Source organism: Gobio gobio (assembly GCF_949357685.1).
Source record: "Gobio gobio genome assembly, chromosome: 6".
Classification (NCBI taxonomy): Eukaryota; Metazoa; Chordata; class Actinopteri; order Cypriniformes; family Gobionidae; genus Gobio; species Gobio gobio.
This window is the reverse complement of record NC_137102.1, coordinates 10,804,434-10,823,695: the sequence shown is the minus strand read 5'-3', so window position 1 is coordinate 10,823,695 and position 19,262 is coordinate 10,804,434. Positions and strand designations below refer to the sequence as shown.

Here is a 19,262-nt window from a genome sequence, read left to right as displayed (position 1 = left end):
TGTGAACGAATTTCATACAGGCAAAACTAAAGTCAACTGTCACATAATACGTCATCAAGTCGCCTACCGCCGCCATTTTGGCTCAAACAAACTCTGCATTTCACTTACTAGAAAAATATATTCGTCTTAAGTAGTCGCATTTCTATTCAAATACATTAAAGAGACCTCCCGTAAAGCCATTACTTACGTCTGCTAAAACAACTGCTATCTCTTTTTCTGACGTCTAAAGTATCTTTAATAATACACCTGCTAAGTCCTCTGCTAGCAGACCGCTACGTGTCATTGTTGTTTTGGCCAGATGGTAAGTTAAACATTTAACGAATATAAATAAAAATGGGTGGATGCTCCGCTCCAAACTGCTCGAACTCTACGACTATTGGAAAGCAGCTCTTTCGCTTTCCGAAAGACCCCGTGCGGATGAGAAAGTGGCTTGTAAACTGTCGGCGTGATTTTGTACCAACTCCCTGCTCCAGACTGTGCCAGGCAAGTGAAAAGCATGCGAGTATTCAATTGTGCAACAAAAAAAAAACAATGAAGTCATTCTTCTGGTATCCTCTTGGTATCACTGTATATCTATATTCTTGCCATAAAGCTTTATTTCCATGACAGGACCACTTTGAGGAAAGCCAGTTTGAGGAGATCGCCAGATCACCAGCAGGGGGAAGGAAACTCAAACCAAACGCTATCCCCACACTGTTCAATGTACCCGACCCTCCCTCTCCTGTCACCCCTCAAGTAGCGTTACCTGTTAAAAATGAGCCAGGTAAAGTTATTAGTATGGAGACCCTAAGGGGACACGGTGATGGAAAAAAAATATGGAATGGGAGGAAAAAAATGCTAAACATTTTCAATGGCAATGCTATTGCTTAAAATATCTGCAATAGGTACTGCATTTCCAAAAGAAACTGCATTCGCCCACAAAACTTGTGCGTTCTCTCGCAGTGTTGCATTTCACATAGTATCTTTACATTTGCTCACAAAACTCTTGCGTTCTCTAGCAAAAGTCTCGCATTTCCTTGAGAAACCTTGCATTTGCTCACAAAACATTCCCCCAAGATACTTTGCATTTCCTCGTTCTTTTGCAAAGTATTACATTTCCCTGACAAACTTGACTTTCTTTCACAAAACTTTTGTGTTCTCTTGCAGTGTTACATTTCCCCTAGAAAGTTTGCATTCATTTGCAAATCTTTTGCATTCTCTAGCAGAAGTATTGCATTCCCCCGAAATACTCTGCATTTATATTGTGCTTCCTGGAGCCCCTAAAAGGAAAAAATATTTGTCAATGCTTTTGCGTTCACTTGCAAATGTTTTGCGTTTCACTGAGAAACTTTGCGTTCGCTCGCAAAGAGCTCAAAGGGTTTTTCAAGTGAATGCAACGTTTTTTGGAGGAACGCAAGTGTTTTTGCGAGGGACCTTTAGGGGCTTCGTAATACTAAGGGCCAGATTTACTGGGTTAATTAGCGTGAGAACGCAATTCCATAAAAGCGCCGATGGGAGTGGACAGTTCTGCGCGTGATCTACTGACGACACAAATTAATGGATCATCCGGATCATTTCCATAATAACCAGAGCAATCTACCCGATAGCGTCTGGTTTAAGACGTGCTTTTTTGGGCGGTAAATAATGGTGCAAACACCAGTAAATTGACTAGCTCAAACCTTTGTAAATCACCTCGCATAATTCATTTAAAGGAACACGCTGACTTTTTGGGACTTTAGCTTATTCACAGTATCCCTCAGAGTTAGATAAGTCCATACATACCATTCTCATCTCTGTGTGTGCCATAACTCTGTCTGACGCACCCACCGCTAGCCTAGCTTAGCACAAAGACTGGAGGTAAACGGCTCCAGCTAGCCTACTGCTCAATAGACTCTTTTCTCATTTCCGGGTTTCTCAGAGCGGAAGTCGTCATAGTTGGGTTAAATATTAGCTGTGAATGAGAGAAAACGTAAAAAAAAACTTGTGTGCCAATTTGCTCAAATAGCAAAAGAAAAACGCCCCAATAGGGATTTCACAACTTTCAAAAAGAGGGAAAAAATAGTGAGATTAAAAACGGCAGTCAAAAGAGAGAAAGATGTTCATTTTTACCATCACTCCCATAGACGCTGTATTAGAAACACCCTCACAGCAGCGCTAACTTGTTTTTTGTAATTTAATGCAAAAGTAATAAAATGCAAATTATTAGTGTTATAAATGTACATATATAAAAATAAAAAAAAACGTTGCAGGATTTATGATATTGATGACCGTTAAAACGCGACATCACTGTCTGTGAAAAGGGTCTATAAGTGACAAAATAATGTCTACGTTTTCCTATATACATGTTGTGATGTGTATAGTTACATCGTGTACTAAGACCGACGGAAAATCAAGGAACTTTGCTGCCGTATCATGGGTGCAGCGGCGCAATGACATTACGCAGCGCCTGAAAAAAGGCTAACTTCCGTCAACATAACCAACGTTTGCACAGAGAGCGTGCTGGGGACTATTTTCAGGCGCTGCGTAATGTCATTGCGCCGCTTCATTAGCCCATTTCAGCGCTAATTTATCACTGCGTGTCTTTAGTAAATCCTGACAGTATTTTTTTTTTTTACACCAAAAGAAGGTTTGCGCTGGCGCAAGCTGTTTGTAAATCTGGCCCTTAATCCATAAAACTTTTACTCTGCATTCTCTAGCAAAGTATTACATTTGCCTGAGAAACTTGGCTTTTGTTGACACAACTTGCCTTCTATAGCAAAGGTACTGCTTTTCCCTGTGAAACTTTGCATTCGTTCATGAAACGTCTGTGTTCTCTCGCAAAAGTTTTGTGTTTCCCCCAAGAAACTTTGCATTCGCAAAATGCATTTTTTCACAAAAGTATTGCGTAGCCCCGCCCACAATATTTGAGGTCGGGAAGTTCGGTCTGGACTTGATCCGTTGTGGAGCAACTATGCTCGAACCAGAGCTGTTCGGACCAATCAAATTGTCAGGGTGGGCTTTATACGATGATGGACAGATGATCAACAGTGACGTAACCATTCACGTCACCAAAGAGCACTTGGGTTGAATTCGTTAATCCTAAACGGAGAACTTGTTCTTATGCATTCACCTTTACTATTTCTCTCAAAAATGATGATCGTGTTGTAAGTACTCCGTGTATCCTTAAATTCTTTTACAACACCGGCAAAGATAATTTACACTCATCTTCTTCTACTTCTTCCAGCGTGCGTGAAGTTGAGTTCTGTTGACAACTATGCGTCGTTCCATTGCTCTGATTGGTTGTTGGTCTATCCAATTGAGTGCAGAGGCATTTTCTTTCCTGGTTCGGTTGGAACGCCCCATTATCACAGTCCAATGAAGCAGTATCAGACTCATATTCTGACTAGAATCTGAGTGTGACGACGTCAGGCTAACATTTTCCCTGAGAAACTTAACTTTTGCAAATGTATTGCTTTTCCCAGAGAAATATTGTATTGACTCGCAAAAACATTCAAATAGTTGTCCCCACCTCATATTATTTCCATTACAAAAAAATGTATGAGTGAAAGCAAAGTTTCTCAGGTGAACAAATTGAAATTCATAATTTTTTTTGCACATCACCATGTCCTATTAGGGGCTCTGTATATTTGAGCCATTTCCCTGAAAATGTAATTGAAATAAAAAAAATGTAAAGCTTTTTTGGATTTTTTTTCTTTTGAATGCACCTTTAAGTAAATAAAAATAATTAATTTGTGATCTGTAAAACTTTATACAGCACATCAGTAAGAATAATGACAAATCCCTTTAAGGTCACTTTGTGCAAATGACTATATTATGTTGTTACTGCAGTGGAAAAGGACTTGAACATGGGGGATCATGGTTATGCCCGCCGACAGCCCCCTGTGGATTCAGAGGAGGATGGAGTTCAGAGGGCAGAGGAAGAGCGACCCTGTTCTCTCTGCCAGCATTATAAAACCAAGCTAGAGCAGCAACAGCAGCACACAGTCAGACTACAGAGAGAGGTAACATTTATTCTTATGAATCCTAAGAACGTTAGCGATTGAAAACACCGGTAACACTTTGTCATTTCTTCTTTTACACAGGCAGAGGAGATGAAGAAGCGTCTTTACAAACTGAGTAAAATAGAAAAGGGGCTGCAGGTGTTCCTGTTTGAGGATCAGATTCGCGCTCTCACATTAGCCAAGCGTTCTCGGAGGGCAGTGTGGTCCCATGACACTTTACTGACAGCCCGAAAAATCCGCTGTGCAGTGGGGGTTAAAGGATACGAGTACCTCAGGGAACTGGGCTACCCCCTGCCTTCTTACAGGACGCTGTGCAATCGCCTGGAGCCCAAAATGATGGTGACCACGAGTATGCAGGACGAACTGGCAGAGCTCGGCCTGGGCATCATAACAGCTTGTGACAGTCCAGAGGGCAACGTGACGAGCGACGAAGGACTGATTGGGGTCATGACCTGAGACACCGTGTTTGTAAGAAACCGCACTAATGCTTGACTGTTAAATCGGCCAAAGGCGAAGCAACGGCAGGACTCACAGAGGATGTGTGTTTACTGGTTTAAGTTATTTTGAGTTGTTGCATTTTAAAACCATTTACATAAATGCCACAACTGTCTGGAGCTGATTCACTATTACATGTGTACGTTTCTCTAAGAAAGAAAGGTTTTGGTCTTGCTGCATCGGGGCTGTGTGGTTGCACTCCCTTGATGCAAATATTGCACCTTTTATGCATATTGAGAAAACGTCGGTGAACATGAAATGTGCCCTGAAATCCAAATGTTATCACTCTGAACTTGATTTTTGCTACTGAGACAAAGATATTAGAGAAGATCGTGCTTGTTCCTGCGAGAGGACGTTAAAAAATGAAATGTCAAAATTGTCCTTTAAATCGGAATATTGGTAGTGGTGCTATTTTACAGTGGTGTAAATCTGCTATATGATGCATAGTGAAGGAGTTTAGCAGCTAAAAAGATTGCACATATTTATAGACCCACCACACAAATGATTCATGCAGCTGCCAAACTGAGAGCACTGTTCTGAATAATAAACTTCTGTCTGCAAACCAGAGTTTCTGGTTTTATCATTTGTATTCATTTAGTCTGAAACGGCTCGGTGATGGATCACTTGTCTTGACAATGGATCAATTGTGTGTCTTAAAGGGCTAGTTCACCTAAGAACCTATGTATTTCAAGGTTTCAAACCTGTAAGATGGACTTTCTTCTGCAGAACACAAAATCTTGTTTTGGAAGAATGTTGATAGCGAGACATCTCTCAATGTATCTTCTATTATGTTACACAAAAGAAAGTCATACAGGTTTGAACAGCATGATTATAATCTTTTTATTTATTTATTTTTAGTTGTTGGACTGTCCCTTTAAGGCAACGTGTTTTACTGAGATCTTCACAAAGAACACATTATTAGGGATATTTGAGGAGCATGTAGGATTTAAAGAAAAGCTGGATATTTAGTGCTGTTTAACAGTTATTTTGTGTGTGTTGGCGCTCGTCGCTGCTCAGATATTTGAAATGTGTACCGAAGGTTGTTGCTCCGTTGATTAAAGCTTGTACTTTGACCCAATCATTTCAAGGATGAAACACTGCTGTTTGCAAAACTAAAATCAATTCCTCTGTCCATGAGATGGTATAAGATCTTTCAAGAATGTTTTCTTGAGTGTAAATTTCTGATTTTTTGTGAAGTACATACAGAGTCCAGAAAAAAAAGGCACTAATGTATTTTCTCATTTATTTAGTGTGTGGCTGACATCTGAGACCCTGTGAATGATCCTATGATTTCTAAGGGAAAGTATGAGCAGGCAAGTATATTCTCATAGATTTGAAAAATACCCTTGCTAAATGACTTCTCAACAAAGCTGGATAGAAATGGGTAAACGTTGTTGACTGAAGGATCCATTGCATCATTTGAACAGGACAGTAAATTTACTGACATGCACTTGTTTTTCACATGATGTGATCACTGAATGTTTAGCTCTAGCAAACAGTGGCACAAACTGGCAGAGACTCAAATACAACACTCATGGACTGGCCCTAAGATTTTAAGACACTCCAGTATTTGCGTTTCAATTGAAATCTTTGGTTAAATGTCAATTAAATTATCTGAGAGGTCAGTCGAAGTATTGCACCAGTGATTAAATGTCATTTGAACACTTTAAAAGGTTTAAAGGAACAAAAACATATGACTGATCCAAGAACATATAGCATGATTTAGTGTTTTGTTAAAAGCTGTAATCTTTTATGAACTGGTGTTATGTGTCATTCACCCAACATTTGACACAAAACTTGTTCTATGTAAAAACACTGAAGATGTCACTAAAATGTTGTTTAGTTTGTTATCAGCTAGTGTGTATCTTATTTATCTTAGATCACCCACACACAAGAAAGAAAACTTTGTAGTACGCCAGTCCCAAATCCAGTCCCAAATCCCCTCTTTTACTGGTTTGTTCTGTTTGTTGAGGGGGAGGGTTTGTCCAGAAGAGACCTTTAAAAGTGTGGACAGTCAACTTTTCCTCATTTCTGTATTTTTATTTTCTTCTCAGAAGAGGCAGAGGGCCAGAACTTCAGGTTTGTGCATTGTGCAACTATGTCCTTTGCTCTTTGTCTATTGTTTATTTTGCATGTGTGTGGATGGGATAAAATAGAGATGTCAAACTAATGACGCACCAAAGTAGTATTTTATTTTTATTTTGAGGAACTGATTGTTTTTGTTTGTAGCTTTTGCAGTGTGTGAAGTTCTGCAGGCATGATGCAGGCTCTCTGGGCTCTGTGGTTGTCTGCTTTTCCAGCTCTGCTGGGAGCTTCACCGCTGTTTGTGGAGAACGAAAACGCTGGCTCCAAGATCTGTAAGCCTGCCCCACAGTGGGAGATCGATGGCAAGACGCCGATGAAAGACCTTCTGGGAAATGTAGTCGTTGTGGCCCTTCTTAAAGCGAGCTGACACTTCTGTCTCACGCAGGCTGCCAGGTGAGAGATCTTGTGCTGTGTGTTTTTCTCCTTCTATAAAGTGATGTCTTTTAGTTAGAGAAGTTGATTTTAAAGAACTTTTTGGGCAAATTTTAAACAAACAAGGAAAGAGACATAATGCTGATATTTCTACACTTTTTAATTGATCACTATACAAAATCATTGTAACAGTGGGTGGTTGATTATGATTTCACTTTTTTTTAACTGTAGTGTGTGATGTTGCTGTTTGAGCATAAACAACACTTGCAAAGTGACGACGCTCAAAGTTCAAAGCAAAGGGAGATATTTTCTTTTAAAGAAATCGCTTTTTAAGGACTACAACAAACGGCTGGTAGGAACTACAACAAGCTTATTCGTGTGTTAGTGACATCACTAACCCTAAAATTGACATAATCCCTGCCCCTGGGAAAACGCAACAAAGGCCACGTTGAGAAGAGGATGAGTTGTCGTGGTAGAGCACATTTAGAGTCTGCTCAAGCTGTCGCATCCGTCTTTTCACATTTATTGCAATACAGTACGAACACAAATGCAATAGCATTCAATAAAAGCAAGATGACAACATAAGTTATAACCGTATTTAAACTAAACTATACCTGTTCTATCTTCATGCAGCAGATATTCTCTGGCTCTGGATTTATAGATTATCATGACAGAATATGCTAATCAATGACTTGAAGATATCTCTACATCAGCTACATAAATTCATCAACTAACCATTCAGAAATGTCCGGTTGCATTCTGCATGCTGTCATGTTTCTCCATCATTGTCCGACTCCGATTTGAACATGAAAGCCCGAACAGTTTCAGACATTTTCGGTGCGTGTCTGCGAAGCTGCTAGCTTGAGCTCTTGAAGCTCCGCCCTCTTCCAGAAAGGGGGCCGGGAGCAGCAGCCCATTTGCATTTAAAGGGACACACACAAAAACTGCGTTTTTGCTCACCCTCAAAAAGTGACCAATTTAACATGCTATAAAAAATTATACGTGGGGCATTTTGAGCTAAAACTTCACATGCTCACTCTGGGGATATTATAGGACACCTTTAAGATGCAGTATAAAATAGGTGACTTTTATTGTTCCATTCTGAAAAAGGATGATGCAATTATTACAGTTTTATGGACAGTTTTATCTTTAACTTTTTTTTTATGAATCTATGGAATATATTATGCAATATATGAGGTTTTTTCAGTCAGCTAAATCCTTGCTTTTGTTCTCTTCCTTCGGTTTGTAAGGTTGGGAGACCTGCGTGACAAGCTGGTTCATGGCAAGCTGACTAACATATCATTCCTGGTCGTCAACGAGCAGGATGCGCAGTCCAGAGCCATGTACTGGGAGCTGAAGAGGAAGACGGCAAAGGGCATCCCGGTGTATCAGCAGAGCCCGCTGCAAAACAATGTCTGGGAGCTCTTGGAGGGAGACAAGGATGACTTCTTAGTGTATGACAGGTAGGAACAAAAACTTCTAAATCCAGTACACAGTAATATGACCAGTTTGACTAGTTTCCCGTTATGACTCTTTTTGTATTCATATGCCGGTTCCCCAGAAGAATGAACTTCTGAGATATATTTTTTCTCAAGCTTTTACTATGTTCAATATCATGGATGTTCTTTTGTATTCCTTTTCTGCACAGATGTGGATATCTCACCTTCCACATTGTCCTGCCCTTCAGCTTTCTTCACTACCCGTATATAGAAGCTGCCATCAGGGCTACATACCACAAAGATATATGCAACTGCTCAGTGAGTGACACTAATATCTGACAATATGCATCTTCAGAAAGTGCCATATTTATGAAATGTTTGCAAATGTTCATTTATTTAAACTCTCTTTCAGCTAAATGCCAACTTCATATCAGAAGGCTCCAACAACACCAAAAGCAACGCAAATGAGCCCACAGGAGAGAACAATCAGCAGGCTGACAATACAGAGCCTGTAGTTGTTGAGCATCATCATCATCATCATCATAATCATGAGCATCGGCATCAACATGAGCATCATCATCATCACCATTATCATTCAAATAACAGAAACCGAACGGGTTATTCAGATGTGGCCAGTGTACCAAAAGAGCCAACCCAGCATTCTCATCATGAACATCCTGGACATAGTCATTAGAACAGCCTAATTTTTGTATTATGATTTTTGAAATGCTAAAATGTTTATTTTTTGTAAATATACAGAGCTGCTCTTGTGTCAGACCTTTATATTGACCGTATAAAGGGAGGTTTGAGTTGGATCTCATTGTTCTTAATGAAGTGTGCACTTTAAACCTAAGTCAGGGGTCTGCATACAGATGTTGAGCAAAAGAGTCCTTCACATTATACTTCTGTTTTCAGAACTTCCTTTTAAGGAATATCTGACATTGCTGAACTAAAGAGTCTTCTTTGTTTATGTTAACTTTGTATTTGTTAATGGTTTAGCTTTATGATATGTTATGGGAATGTGTTCGAGTGGTGTAAGATATGCAAAGAGCTGTATAAAAATAAGTTGCATCATCATACCCTCCTGAGAACAATGGAGTTTTTTTTCCCCCTCTGTAAAAGACATTATATTTTAACTAATGTTTTGAGAGCATATAAGCCACAGTTTTAAGTCTGGATGTCCTGTAAAGAGCACATTCAGGGCTTTTCAGAGAGTCTTTAAAAATGACTGAATGACTACATTTAGCCGTCTTATTTAAATCAGACTTATTTTCATATTGTTTGTCGTAAATGTACAGTAAATTAACAATTCAAGACAACTTTAGTGGGGTTTCGAATCAGAATATGACTTTCTGTTATGATACATGCATTAGTTTCATACATGTCAACTGTAGAGGACACCAGAACTACAGGATGCTTTTCAGGCATTTTAGGGAGACATAAGTTAATAGGGAAGAAATTATATATCAATATGAAATATTACGAAAATGTTGGCAAGTTATTACTTCCGTTATTATAGCTACTTTTTTCATTGTATGTTGCCCAAAGAAGACATTAATATGCTAATTAGATACATTGTATATAATAGGAAACCCCATTTTGGGCCATGTTTACATATTGTGTAAAGTAAAATAGTATATCAAATCTCTAATATCTTTCATCCCATAGTTGAGAATCTTTGTGTTTGTTTCAGGTGGAAGTTTTCTGGAGCTGTTGAAGTCCTGAAAACCCTGATTTACATTAAGCGTTATTAAAAAAACATATTTTTCCAACATTATTCTCATCTCTGTTTTACAGAGGACACGTTATAGAAAACAATTGCATGGAACCTAAAAAATGACTTATACTGAATATAAAAAAAGTTTTGGTTAAATAATCTTGTTTTTATTTTCTTATTAACTGTCATAAATATATTATATTAACTGAGTCCTGGTCATAAAATAGGCTATTACTGAAGAAAAAAAATATGCCGCCTTGTGTTTCTTATAGCTAGGCCTATTCCAAACAATGTAATGATGTAAAAATATTACACTTGATGATGATATCCCACAGAATCTACCATGTGTTACTTTTTCTGTCATAAAACCTTCAGCTTGTGCAGCACTTCTAAACTAAATTCATTTGTTTGCTAAATTAGTAGACCTAGGCTGTGGTTTTACATGGTTGCTAGCTGTCATTTATGGTCATCCAAATTGTAAACTGATCTAGAGGATGGGTCTGGAACTGACCTGGTTAGACCCAATAAACCTTTATTTATCGCGAATAAAATAAAATACGTAGGCCATTCACCATATTTCGTTAAATAATTTGTAGCCATACTAAAAAAAAGTCATTTGTAGGTTGGTTGCCACTTTATAAGCGAATTTAAAAACAATAGGCCTATTACTTGCGTATTAATTAAGCTTCATTTATAGTCTCTGATTCTGAACACACAATCGTTAAATGGACAGCAGACTGCTCAAAATAGCTGATGGTAAAGAATAAAGTTATCCAGGGGATTTTGGTAATCCGTCTTGGGGAAGATGCCCTGTGTAAACTCCTTAACTCATCACTGAGCCTCTGATTTATGCTGAACTACAGCTCTGTGTCGTAATTCCGAACATGATAACTCTCATGAGTTCTCTCTCTCTCTCTCGTTGAACTTAAATAACGATAAAAATTCACCTTTTCACGCCGAAGTTTCAGTTACACCCTGAAATGAACTCTCGCGCTGTTCCTAAACCTAACCGATAGATGGCGTTGTTTGGGCATTACTGACTGAACCAGCGCAATGGTAAGCCATTTACTCCTAATTGTGTAATATGCCATTTCTCGTATATTGATTGAGTGACTACAATACCTTAGGGTTTGGTTTGGCTTGTTTGTCTTTTATTTTCTTTTTACAAGGGCTACATTAACAGACACGTTTCATCTCCATTATTAATTGCTCAGGTGTCCGTATCACCGTCGACATGGCAAAGGCTCCAGATACTTTACCAATGGGTCCTAGAAAACGGAGGTATTTTTTCAAGGAATTGCATGTCCTATCTTTTACTTTAAATATGCTCTTTATTATTTTCATACGACACAGGCCAAAGAACTACAATGTATGCTATAAAACGCAAAGTGTAGGCTACAATAGTTTTGTTTTACACAGTTAACTTGCACCGACACCGGTGAGGCTGCATTTGATTGACTGGTCCAGACGAAACCAGTATTAAAACATTTTTATAAACTACTTTAACCACTATATTAGGCAGTTTAACGAGCTAATGATGCAATTCGTTCATTCCCACAGACAGGAGGACAGATGAATGGCTATTGGTTTATTCTCCCCTGCCTGTCGGTGGCATCTTCCTGTGTTACCTCGTCGTCGTCTGGCTTGGCCCCAAACTGATGTCTTACAGAGAACCAGTCAACATCAAGGCTCTTCTTATTATTTACAATTTTTCCATGGTGTGCCTTTCTGCTTATATGTTTTATGAGGTATGGTCTAAGTGAACTAACATAGGCCTATTTCCTATTTATTTATGAAATTAATTTATTGTATAAATCAAGGCGCAACCATGTCTTGAACATTGAGGGGGACCAACGTTTTGTGTGTGTGTGCGTGTGTGTGTGTGTGTGTGTGTGTTTTAGGCGAGGGGTGGTCTTTTTATTTAAAGAAATTAAATAAAGGATTAAAAGGGATTTAAGGGAATAAAGAAGAAATAAGAATGGTAAAATAAGTTTCAGGTTTAATTAAACATATCCATCATAAAACAGTTGACAAATATTAGCCTAAATGTTTAGCTACCTGTATCTCGTCACGCACGCACCCTTTCACTGTAAAAACAAAAAGCGCTGTGATGGAATTCACACTCGTCTTCAGTGAATGAATAGTAAGTCCTGCCGTCTTTGATCTGATTGGCCATTATTTTGACTTTGACAAACGCTGTTAGACCACCAGGGACGTTGGACTGGGGGTAAAACCAGTACAGATTACCAGGGCCCCAAAGGGAGAGAGGGCCCTTGAAAAGTCTGAAATATATTTTAACATTGGAACATGGGGGCCCATCAGGACTGCCTGCCTATGCATAGGGCCCGGGATCTTGTGCTACGCCCCTGCTCCGGCAGACCAGCCTAAAAATTTTACATTTTAATAGTCTGTCATCCTAACAACAAACAGTGCAGTGTGTAATGGAGAGCAGCATTAAGTAATATAAAATATTGGGGGGACAATTTAGCCATTTATAAATATCGGCTTCTCCCCCTCAATGCCTATGGTGGTTACGGCCCTGGTACTTTCATATGCTTTTATGTATGTTGCCTATATGTATGTCTGTTTTGCTTTTAGTTCACAGCATCATCTTGGTTGGCAAATTACAACTTGCTGTGTCAGCCTGTGGACTACTCTGAAAACCCCCTTGCAATGCGGGTAAGCTAATTATTTTAGTATAAATTATTATAATTTTTCCACACAAGTGTTCCGCAATAATAGAATAAGAATTGTCATTATTATAGTTATTGCTTGTGTTAATGCTTTGCGATTGTGATGCATTGCAGATGGCCAGAGTGTGCTGGTGGTTTTACTTCTCTAAAGTCATTGAACTTACTGATACTGTAAGTAAATTATCTAGTCCTTTGATTTCAGATCACATTGTCAATGAATGCCTTATGATGTTTTATTACATTAAGTAAATGTCATTATCATCAGATGTTCTTCGTTCTGAGGAAGAAGAATAATCAACTGACCTTTTTGCATGTGTACCATCACGGCACCATGATTTTCAACTGGTGGGCAGGGGTCAAGTATGTTGCGGGAGGGCAGTGTAAGTGTTGGAGTAAAACACATTACACTCGTGTTTACACACAGCATGCCACTTGTAACAATGCCACACAACTCTCAAACAAGACAATACACACGTTGTGTACACAGGTTGTGTTTAGTTTTTGAATAGACTATTCAATTAACTATTCGATTGAATTCATGTATAGGTCCAAAAGTCTGAGAGAACATTTCAAATATATGTTAAACCTGGAAATAAACTTGTAAAAGATTTCTGCCTGGATTTGGCCTACCCTAATTGAAAAGCTTCCCATGCCCACATACAGTGGTCTCTAAATACACCATTTTGGTGTCATTTTAAAGGAAACCCTTTGAAGTTTCATAAACCACTGCTAAAAGTGATAAGTATATGTTGTCTGAACTGTAAAAACTGCAATAATAGGTCCTGTGTGCTCTAGCACCCTGCAGACAGTTTTGGCTGTTTCCACTAGATTCCAGAAAATACTGGAAAAAATAATTTTGTCTGTATCATGTTGCATGCAAGATTTATACACATGGATCTGAAGTGCTGGACCCCCCTGTAATTTTTACAGAAGTTGTAGCATATTCCTTTTGTAAAGCTACAGAACTTGTTTGACTCATCAATGTTTTATAAGTTTGAGCCATGTGTTTATTAAGGTCTGAAATAAAACAAGATAACAAAATTAAATTATTCCCAGCACTTTCTGTGATGTAGTGCTTGCTTATCACAGGAGGTAATAAGAAATGACTCTTTACATTAAGGTAGTACCCTAATGAGAACAGGGTGTTGGGGAAATCACTTTTTTTCTCTTTTTCATCTAACCGCAGTTTTTGCAAGTTCCCGCAATTTCATTGCATAAAATTGCATAAATCTCCCGCATAATCCATTGCATTTTTTAAGAAAGTTTGCTGCATAATCAAAGATTTTTGCCCGCAACAATCACTAAAAAAAGCCGCATTTTTCTGGAAGGACTGACATATACTTACATGTTTATCACTTTTAGCAGTGGTTCATGTAACTTCAAAGAGTTTCCTGTAAAATGACACCAATATTTTGAATTAAGACCACTATATGTGGGCATAGGAAGCTTTTCAATTTGGGGAGGCCAAATCCAGGCGGAAATAGTACCAGAGTAATTTAGTGTAAATAAGTAACTTTGTGTAAAACAAATGCCAAAGTGATGCATATCTCCAGAAAGTAGAGACTCTCTAAGCTTTCAAATGGAACCACATATGAGGTCAGAGCTCCTCCACAGACATTTCAAGTATATACTTGATGTCATTCCAGACCCTGTACAGGGTCTGCACACTGTAAAACAAAATATTGTTGGTTTAACTTAAAAAAGTAAGTAACCTGGTTGCCTTAAAAATTTGAGTTCATTGTAATTAAAAATTTGAGTTAATACAATGACGGAAATTGGGATAATAAATAGACACTCAAAATATTATTGTATCTGAACCACATACATTTAAAAAAATGTGATAAATCATGAAAATAGCACTGCATTATTACAAATAAAACACAATTACGCAATATGCTTACAAAATCTTTTAATAATATTTGAATAAAGGGTGATGTCGATTCTCAAATGTTCATTATATGGCCCCTCTTTATATTAGGTGGCCTTAAGTACTATGTACTTACATAAAAAAAAAAAAAAAATTGTATTGCAAAACACCTTTGCTGATATTGAGGTGGGATACGGGTAGGGTTAGGGGCAGGTGTGGGGGTATGGGTAAGTTTAAGGGTAGGGTTAGGTGTGAGGGAAGTGTCAAAAGTATAATTACAAATGTAACTAGAGAAATTAATTACAGATGTAATTACATGCAGGTATTATTAAAAAATGCAAGTACAATTTAAATACATGTATGTACACAATAAGTGCATTGTATCAAATGATTAATTAAAATGTTCGTACATAGTAGTTAAGGCCACCTAATATAAAGTGGGTCCCAGTGTATTAAGTAAAATTTTTAATTTCAATCAACTCAAAAGTTTAAGGCAATCAGGTAACTTACTTTTTAAATATTTTTTTTACAGTGAGAGTTTAAGTGGTTAAGAGGCTGATTGGATCATCTCAAATCATGCTGGAAAACATGATCTTGTGAAGTTCATTAAAGCAAATTCTGAAATTCGTGTTAATTTTCACTCAAACTGTGTTATGATTACACTATAATTTGTAATGAAAAGATATAGTAAATTAGAAGCATTTACTAGTGATCTGCTTTTGTACACCACTGTATTAATATAATTAGGAAATGATTCAGCTCTTAAATGGACATTATACACATTGGGCTTGATTGTAATGGTGGCACTCTGACACCACTCCAGAAATAGGCAACGAAACATTTCTGAAATGTTTGTGGTATTGTCTTGATGTTAGGCAATGGATAAAATGACAAGTATCTCATCTGCTTCAGGATGACAAGGCAGAGAGTGAATTGCTAAAGACGTTCTCTCTTCCTCAGCGTTCCTTATTGGCCTCATAAACTCTTTTGTGCATGTGGTGATGTATATGTACTATGGCCTGGCAGCACTGGGACCCCAGATGCAGAAATACTTGTGGTGGAAACACTACCTCACTTCCCTCCAGCTGGTGAGACTCTCATTATGATTTTTTTTTTTTAGGGAATAATACCTTCATATAAAGGATCGGTCACTTTTGTGTGTTTGTCTTTCTCTGCCCTCCTCAGCTCCAGTTTTTTATTGTGACCATTCATACTGCGTTCAACATCTATGCTGACTGTGACTTCCCTGACTCCATGAATTTGGTGGTGCTCGGCTACGCCCTTAGCCTAATTGCTTTGTTTAGTAACTTTTATTATCAGAGCTACCTTTCCAAGAAGACCAAGATGACATGATAGCATGGAGATGGAACACACTTATATACTTTGATTGTTTGAATAAAAATGTGTCGTCCATTGATCCCTCAGGCCGACTGTGGTGGCTGTGTCTGTCTTAAGGACTGTTTAATCCTGTATCTCAGATCCATTTGTCTGTGTATTCTCCCCTCCTCCAAACAGAGTCCATACAATCTCTACACCCCCATCCCCCTCTGGTCATTAGGGATTGAGACCCTGCAACGCTCTAGTGATCTGGCCAAATTGAAATAAACCCGAGTCCACCTTCTGCTCCTCACTCACTTATTTATCTAATCTCCCACTGTGACACTCCATTTGTTTTACCACTCATTGGATCAGGTCAACCAATCACAGTGTAGCTGGGGGGAGTGTCTTATTAAGGGCCCTGCCTTCTCTACTGCTGCCCTCTAAAAGGCACAAAACATTTACATTTGTATGAAGATATAAGACACAATATATATCTTTGTATCTCAAAATATTTTATTATGTTTTGAAATCTATTGAGAAACATTTAACGTAATATTTCATGTTTATTTACATTACATACATTTATTACAACACATCTAGATACTATATCTTAATGTCCTACTGATAATTATTATTAATAAATTCTTCTATCTGTCTATCATCTATCTATATCTATCATCTTTCTATCTATCTATTATCTATCTATATCATCTATCCATCTATATCTATCTACCATCCATCTATCTATTTATCTGTTATTTATTATCTATCTATGTTATCTATCTATCTATCTAATATATATATATATATATATATATATATATATATATATATATATATATATATATATATATATATATATATATATATATATATATATATATATAAATCTATCCATCTACCATCTATATCTATCTACCATCCATCTATCTATCTATTTATCTGTTATCTATCATCTGTCCATCTATATCTATCTATGTTATCTATCATCTATCTATCGATCATCTGTCTATCTATATCTATCATCTATTTATAAATGTTATCTATCTATGTTATCGCTCATTGGTCTATCTATATCTATCATCTATCTATTTATGTATATCTATCTATATATATCATCTATCTATCTATTTATCTATCATCTATTTATAAATGTTATCTATCTATGTTATCGCTCATTGGTCTATCTATATCTATCATCTATCTATTTATGTATATCTATCTATATATATCATCTATCTATCTATTTATCTATCATCTATCTATATATGTTATATTTCTATCTATCTATGTTATCTATCATCTATCTATCTATGTTATCTATCTCTATCTATCTATATTATCTATCTATCTATTTATGTTATTATCTATATATATATATATATATATGTTATCTATCATCTATCTATTTATGTTGTCTATCTATCTATCCTCTATCTATCATCTATCTATCTATTTATGTTATTATCTATCTATATCTATGTTATCTATCATCTGTCTATTTATGTTATCTATCTATCATCTATCTATTCTTTGGATTTAAATTCATTTTAATTTTGCTGATTTACATTTAAATCAAATTGCAATTCTGCATTGTATTTGCCATCTTAGTTCAAATTGGGTTTTGTTTAATTTAAAAGGCATTTCAAATGAATTCTGAATGGTACACAAGCGTGCTTATCACGCTGAAATAAAAATGGTGTGGCAAGAAGATTTCTCCTGAAAAATTGTTCCTGCCAGCTCTGAATAGCAAGTGTAGGCCTACTCCAAAAATACTGGGCAGCACCCTGTCACCTGAGTGACATGTGTCAAAACAGTGAAAATGTCCTTTCATTACAGGGGAAGGTAATGGCATGGAATTGCAGACTATTCTGCACTAGAACATTCTAGACTCCTGAATAAAAGTAGACATTATAGACAGCTAAAATTGCTGTGCTCTTCCAAATGACCTCTTAAATGTAATGCAGTTTTATTAAATGTTCTACTGATAGCTCAAAAAATACAATTTTGTTTGTGAGCAATATATTTTCACAGAACAGGCATATGTTTGGGCCTCGGGTCCAGCTTTAATGCATTCATTGCATCCTCATGAATATGTGAAAGCTCTCATTGAAATAAAAGCAGCGCAAGCTCCTCTCCAACATGTCAGTCATCTGACAGAATGTGCCCAGGTTGCATTTCACCTGTTGAAGTTTACGTTCCCCACAGTGCCATCGACGTGATGTAAAATGGCCACTCTTCTTGCATTCCATAGGCCAGTGCAGTAAGGCAGTTCTCAGGGTGCACCTCTAAATGTCACTTTCCCTGCAAGATGCCAGATGAAGGCCATCCTTTAATGTCGCTGTCACTTTACGTCACGTCCATTCTTTCCTTTGCCTCTCTTTGTTAAGGCATATAAAGAGCAAGAAGTGAATGTCTCATGCAGGTTGACAGAAATAGAAGTGCTTGTAAAGATGAAAAGAAGCTGAGGAATCTATTCACCTCCCTCCCTCCCTCCCTCGGATTTCTTTTGTTTTCCATTTGGCAGTCGCACATTTTTTCATACACATTTTCCTGTTTCAGATAGATGAAATGTGTGTTTAGTTTATATATTTATTAAAGAACACTCAATTTCCCAGAATGCATCACCTGTGTTGAATTTCTTTAAAGTAAATTCTTCTTCCAATTCAATTCCCTGTGGAGTGTTGCCAATTCAATTTAGATTTACACGCATGAACTGTAATGTAGCAGTCCTCGTGTGTAATTGATGTTGTTGAGCAAAATGTGAACTTCTTCAAAAAAAAAATTTTACCAAGGACCTTATTTTACTGATACATCTAACTACTATGTATAAACTTATTGTAACCAGGTGTTAGGGCTACAAACTCAACACCTCCATTATTCGTCTGCTTTCACACCACATATAAACCGCAGTGAACTTTTAATGTGCCGTGGTGTTCTGGCTGGGGTCGGTCTCCACTAGCAGCCGCCCTCTCGGTCTGAACTGTAATTAGTAATCACTCAGAGAGGGGCTGAGACCTCCTCACTGCTGCCGGTCAGTAATCACACATGCCCTGAGTACCAGCAAATGAAATGCTGATGATGATGATGATGCTTTAGGTTCGGCACGGTTTTGTCACACAAAGAGGGTTAACAAGAAGGTTAGCAAACCTCAGCCCCTGACACACTCAGATTGAGAAACTCCAGCAGCGGTCACAGCCACTGCATGATCAGAGTGGTCTGGCGGACGCGGTGTCAGCGAGGTTGAGGGCTAATGTAGGGACATCACGCTGATGTTACTGTATTTCATTTCGG

General features: G+C 37.6%; 3 protein-coding genes across 6 annotated transcripts; all 3 read left to right on the top strand.

Annotated features, from left to right (window-relative positions):
- The first annotated feature begins 41 nt into the window (after positions 1–41).
- LOC307127292 (uncharacterized protein) lies at positions 42–5,552 on the top strand. The gene is made up of 4 exons (XM_079818425.1): positions 42–483; positions 610–763; positions 3,808–3,980; positions 4,062–5,552. Exons 1-4 carry the CDS (start codon positions 334–336, stop codon positions 4,434–4,436), a joined length of 852 nt encoding a protein of 283 aa, XP_079674551.1. The 5' UTR covers positions 42–333; the 3' UTR covers positions 4,437–5,552.
- selenop2 (selenoprotein P2) lies at positions 4,163–10,661 on the top strand. Of its 4 annotated transcripts, none has more exons than XM_079819791.1 (7): positions 4,163–4,448; positions 5,726–5,788; positions 6,530–6,554; positions 6,705–6,953; positions 8,183–8,395; positions 8,581–8,689; positions 8,784–10,484. In XM_079819791.1, the coding sequence occupies exons 4-7, from the start codon at positions 6,733–6,735 to the stop codon at positions 9,063–9,065; spliced, it is 825 nt and encodes a 274-aa protein (XP_079675917.1). In that variant the 5' UTR covers positions 4,163–4,448; positions 5,726–5,788; positions 6,530–6,554; positions 6,705–6,732; the 3' UTR covers positions 9,066–10,484. The 4 variants fall into 4 exon arrangements, with proteins under 4 accessions (XP_079675917.1, XP_079675916.1, XP_079675915.1 ...); XM_079819790.1 differs by having other exon boundaries at positions 4,305–4,519; XM_079819789.1 differs by lacking the exon at positions 4,163–4,448 and adding an exon at positions 5,367–5,616.
- A 260-nt stretch (positions 10,662–10,921) lies between these two features.
- elovl8a (ELOVL fatty acid elongase 8a) lies at positions 10,922–16,269 on the top strand. Its single transcript, XM_079819034.1, has 8 exons — positions 10,922–11,144; positions 11,303–11,369; positions 11,649–11,836; positions 12,687–12,767; positions 12,896–12,952; positions 13,047–13,161; positions 15,609–15,736; positions 15,834–16,269. Exons 1-8 carry the CDS (start codon positions 11,142–11,144, stop codon positions 15,999–16,001), a joined length of 807 nt encoding a protein of 268 aa, XP_079675160.1. The 5' UTR covers positions 10,922–11,141; the 3' UTR covers positions 16,002–16,269.
- Positions 16,270–19,262: the final 2,993 nt, after the last annotated feature.